The sequence below is a fragment of the Fukomys damarensis genome, unplaced genomic scaffold (assembly GCF_012274545.1).
Source record: "Fukomys damarensis isolate Sample0158 unplaced genomic scaffold, DMR_v1.0_HiC HiC_scaffold_30, whole genome shotgun sequence".
Classification (NCBI taxonomy): Eukaryota; Metazoa; Chordata; class Mammalia; order Rodentia; family Bathyergidae; genus Fukomys; species Fukomys damarensis.
The window spans coordinates 59,323,530-59,327,602 of record NW_022900942.1 but is presented as its reverse complement, the minus strand read 5'-3'; the positions used below and the strand labels follow the sequence as shown (position 1 = coordinate 59,327,602).

Genomic DNA, 4,073 nt, shown 5'->3' with positions numbered 1-4,073 from the left:
CGGGCCCCCCGGGATGAGGGGCTCCGGGAAGAGCCCAGCAAGACCAGCGGGGCCTGTGGCGGGAAGGAGGGAGCGAGGCCGGCTCTGCCCGGTGCATGCAGCTGCCCGCCCTGGGTGTACTCAGCTCCGCCTGCACGCAGCCTCCCGCAGCCCAAAGCCAGGGCCCAAAACCACAGCCAGCGGCTCAGCGGGGACCAGGTGTGCTGGCCTTTCGGGTCTGTAAAGCGGACAGAAGCCCGGCAGGTGCTGCTAGGCGCTTTCCGGCTTTGTGTCCGGTGCTACAGCTGGGAGGTCATTTCAGAGCGGGCCGTATCATCGGCCGCGTCCTTTCTGAGAGAGGGGTCTTACAACACAGCCCAGGCTGGCCTCGAACTTGTGATCCTCTTGCCTCAGCCTCCCCGGTCTGGGATTACAGGTGTGAGCCACCATGCCTGGCTGCCTCATTGTTTTTTGTTTTGTTTGTTTGTTTTGAGACAGGATCTTGATATGTGGTTTAGGCTGTCCTCGAACTCGTGATCCTCTGCCTTACTAGGATTACAGGCTTACAGTACTAGGATTACAGGCTTACCTGCCTCATTGTTTTTAAAAAAAATGACGACAGGAAGCCAAGCACGGTGGCGAATGCCCACGATTCCGGGTTTTGGAAGGCTGAGGCAGGAGTGTGGCTGTGAGTTTGAGGTCTGCTTGGCCTCACAGTGAGTCCAAGATCAGCCTGATCTTGGCAAGACCTGGTCTCAAACAGCAGCAATGAGAAAAGACCAGCGAAAGCCTCTCTTACGGTGTGAACTGAGGCTGCTGGTGGACGCAGCCTCTCGTCTGGGCACATTCCAGTGAGCAGGTGGCACTGCACGAGTCTGGAGGTCCCCAGGCCAGGCCTGGCCCCTCGTCCCTCTCTGGGCGGGCAGTGATGTCTCAGTGCCGTCCGAGACTGAGTTAATGGCTGTCAGAGCCCCCGGGATAGCTGGGGCTTGTTTTTCAGGAATAGCTGTGAAGCCAAGTTAGCCCGGTTCCATTCTACTTACACCTCTGGGGTCAGCCTTGGTGCAGGCGCGTGTGCTTCTCCCCCTTGGGTTTCCCTTTCCCCTTGATTTCTGTTTCTCCCATGCTGCTCTGCATCTTGATCCTGAGGGGACAATTTTTTTTTTTTTTTTTAAACCAAACTCGGGAGCCTGGGCTTTATTTGGAGTGGCCCAGGGAGCCGTGGAGCCATGGAAAGGCTCTGAGAGGGGAGGGACAGGAACAGGTCTGCTTTCCAGAGGTGTCACTGAAAAGGGGAGGATGCGGGGAGGGAAGTAAGGTTGGCGTGGTGGCACTGTGTTTGTAATGCCAGCCATTCAGGAGGCTGAGGCAGGAGGGCCTCAAGTTGCAGAGCATCCTGGGAAGCTTAGAGAGACCCTGTCTCCACACATAAAACAAAATGCTGGGGATGGAGCTCAGCATAGCCTGGGTTCAATCCCCCCCGCCACAAAGGAGTAACAAGGAGAACTAGGAGGGAAGGTGGAAGTTGTAGGGTCTGTGGTTTTCCTGGAAGTGGAGGAAAGACTTTCCCCAGGGCTGTCGCAACCCCACTGTGGGAGAGGTCTCTGCTGAACAGCCAAGGCGACAGGACTGGCCCCTGCTGTCCAGGACTTCGTGACTGCCCAGTGGATTTCAGGAGGGAATCGAGCCCTCACTGGGCCTCCTGTCTCCTGAGAGCTCCGCAGAGGGAAGAAAAGGGCTGAAGAGGTGACCCCCAGTCTCCAGCAGCAGGGACAGGGCACAGCCGTATCTCCACTAGCACGTGCCTGCCCCAGGGCCCTTGCTCCTGCTCTCCCTGGGACTTGCACACCTCCAGCTCCTGCTCCTGCTCCTGTCGCCCCTCCCCCACAGGGAGCTCTGACTTCCATCCATAAAGCAGCTACTCTGCCCCAGCCCCCTGCTTCCTCCAGCTGCAGTCAGCAGCCAGATGTCCTGGGTTCAAATTACGGCTCCACAGATTCGCTGTGTGATGAGGCTTCACCCCTGCCTCAGTTTACTCATCTGTAAAGTGGGGAGGACGAGAGCACTGCTCTTGCCGGGCGTGGTGGTGCAGAGCTGTCATCCCAGCCCTCAGGAGGCTGAGTGACTTAGTGACTTTTCTCTTCTTGCTGAGACAAAATACCTGGCACCCAGAGTTAAAGGGGCAGAGGTTCCTTTAGCTCACAGTTTGGAGAAAGTTTGGTCCATAGCTGGCCTAAGGCAGTGTGGCTTGGCAGAGGGACAGCAGTTCAAAAGCAAAAGCAACAAAGACAAGGGCCTTAACAGCGTCTTTCAACCCCTGAGTCTTCTCCAGGCAGCACTCACACCCTTACTCTGGCACCCTTGAGTCTAGACTTCTGCCTCACAGCTGCCTCTGAAAAAGCCCCACCTATGACCGCATGAGGGTTAGGGGAGAATCTAGACACAGCCGTAACGCTAAGGCAGGAGGACTGCGGGGAGTTCAAGCCCAGCCGGGGCTACACAGTGAGCTCGAGGCCAGCGTGAATGACATAGTGAGACCCTGTCACAAACAAACAAACACACGACACACAGCACTCGGAGGCTGAGGCAGGAGGATTGCTGTGAGTTTGAGGCCAGCCTGAAGGAATAGCGAGACCCTGTCTCACAAAATCAAAACAAAACAAAACAGTACTGTTCTTGTCAGGTTCTGGCAAGGGTTAAAGGAACACAGGTGAGGCAAGTAACGTACCCACCCGTGCTCCTGCTGTGGTTTAAATGCTAGTTTCAAGGTACAAACTTAGACAATTTTCTCCTTTTTCTCTTCTCTCTCTCTCTCTCTCTCTCTCTCTCTCTCTCTCTCTTTTTGAGATAAAGTCTCTGTGTACTTCAAATTGGCCATGAATTTGAACTCAACGCACCCTCCTGCCTCAGCCTTGCCGGTGCTGGGATTACAGGTGTGGGTCACCACACCCAGCTTGCTTGCTTTCCATTTTCTTCTTTGTTCTTTTTCCCCTCCCTTCATCCCTCCCTCCCTCCCTTCCTTCTTCTTTTCTTTTTTGTGGTGCTAGGGTTCAAACCCAGGGCCTCCCTCCATGCCTGAGCTAATCCCTCCGCCCCCAGCTTATGCAGTTCCTCCACTCCAGCCGGTCCTCCGCTGTCCTCCTCTGTCCTAACAGTAGTAAGAACCCTACCCGCAGGACCCCTTGCTCAGCGCGGTGCCTACCGTGCACGCTTGAGATCAGTGCGCTGGGAATGAGGGCCCGGGCTGAGTCCCTGCTGGTAACGGTGTGCAGGCAGCCGTGGGGGCTGCGGGAGCTTCCGGGCCTTGCTGGGCCCCGGCTTTGGCGTTCGTTTGGGAAGGGCAGGCGGGCAGGAAGAGAAGAGGCAGCTAGGTAGATGCCTGGCAGGTGGAAAATCTCCAGGGAAAGAGGACAGAGTCCTGGAATGGAAGACCATTTCTGCCTGCTCTTTGAAGGTCAAGAATACTTAGTAGTGAGAGCCTGAGAGATGGATGTTCCCGGGCTGCGATCTGTCTCCTGTCCCAGACTATTAGATCATAAAATAGCCGTCACCATGGGCCTCCTGCACTCTGGGTTTGGTTTCTTGAAACAGAGTCTCGCTATGCAGTTCAAACTGGCTTTGAACTTACTAAGTAGTCCAGGCTGGCCTCAAATTCCCAGCGATCCTCCTGCCTCAGCCTCCTGAATGCTGGGATCATAGGCATACTAACCACACCCAGCCTCTGTTTTACTGTTGTTCACACGTTTGTCCAGACAATGGATTACAAATTTTTGGACAGTGAGTTTGGACTGAATTTTCCTTATATCGTCCCCGGCCTTGACCAGGCCTTTCTGGCTCACTCTGGACGCTGATGTTGAATTCCCCCTTCAGCTTCAGGGACAGCTGCTTTCTTTTTAACCTGAAACTGGACCTTTCTCCCCCTCCCCCAGTGGCATTAGGATACGTCAGAGGGAGAAAAATACAGGTCTGCTGCAGAAACAGCCGCCTTGGCAGGGACCGGCAACCATGAGCTGTTTGCTGTTCGGATCCCAGATGCTGCTCAGAACAAGGTGATCTTTGGATTCTTTTTTTTTTTTTTTTTTTTTTTTTTTTTT

At 54.8% G+C, this 4,073-nt stretch overlaps 1 protein-coding gene across 3 annotated transcripts in view; it reads left to right on the top strand.

Annotated features, from left to right (window-relative positions):
* The window catches only part of LOC104872501, a 7,901-nt gene that overhangs the window by 436 nt on the left and 3,392 nt on the right, over positions 1–4,073 (top strand). For 2 of the 3 annotated variants that reach the window (XR_002025867.1, XM_019209703.1), the window contains exons 1-2: positions 7–198; positions 3,909–4,028. Coding sequence is in view for 1 of the 3 variants with exons in the window: in XM_019209703.1 (XP_019065248.1) it covers positions 14–198; positions 3,909–4,028 (305 nt within the window). In the remaining 2 variants the exon portion in view is untranslated. Of the gene's footprint in view, positions 1–6; positions 199–3,908; positions 4,029–4,073 lie in introns of those variants that run through there. The other variant, XR_002025866.2, reaches the window with a different exon arrangement.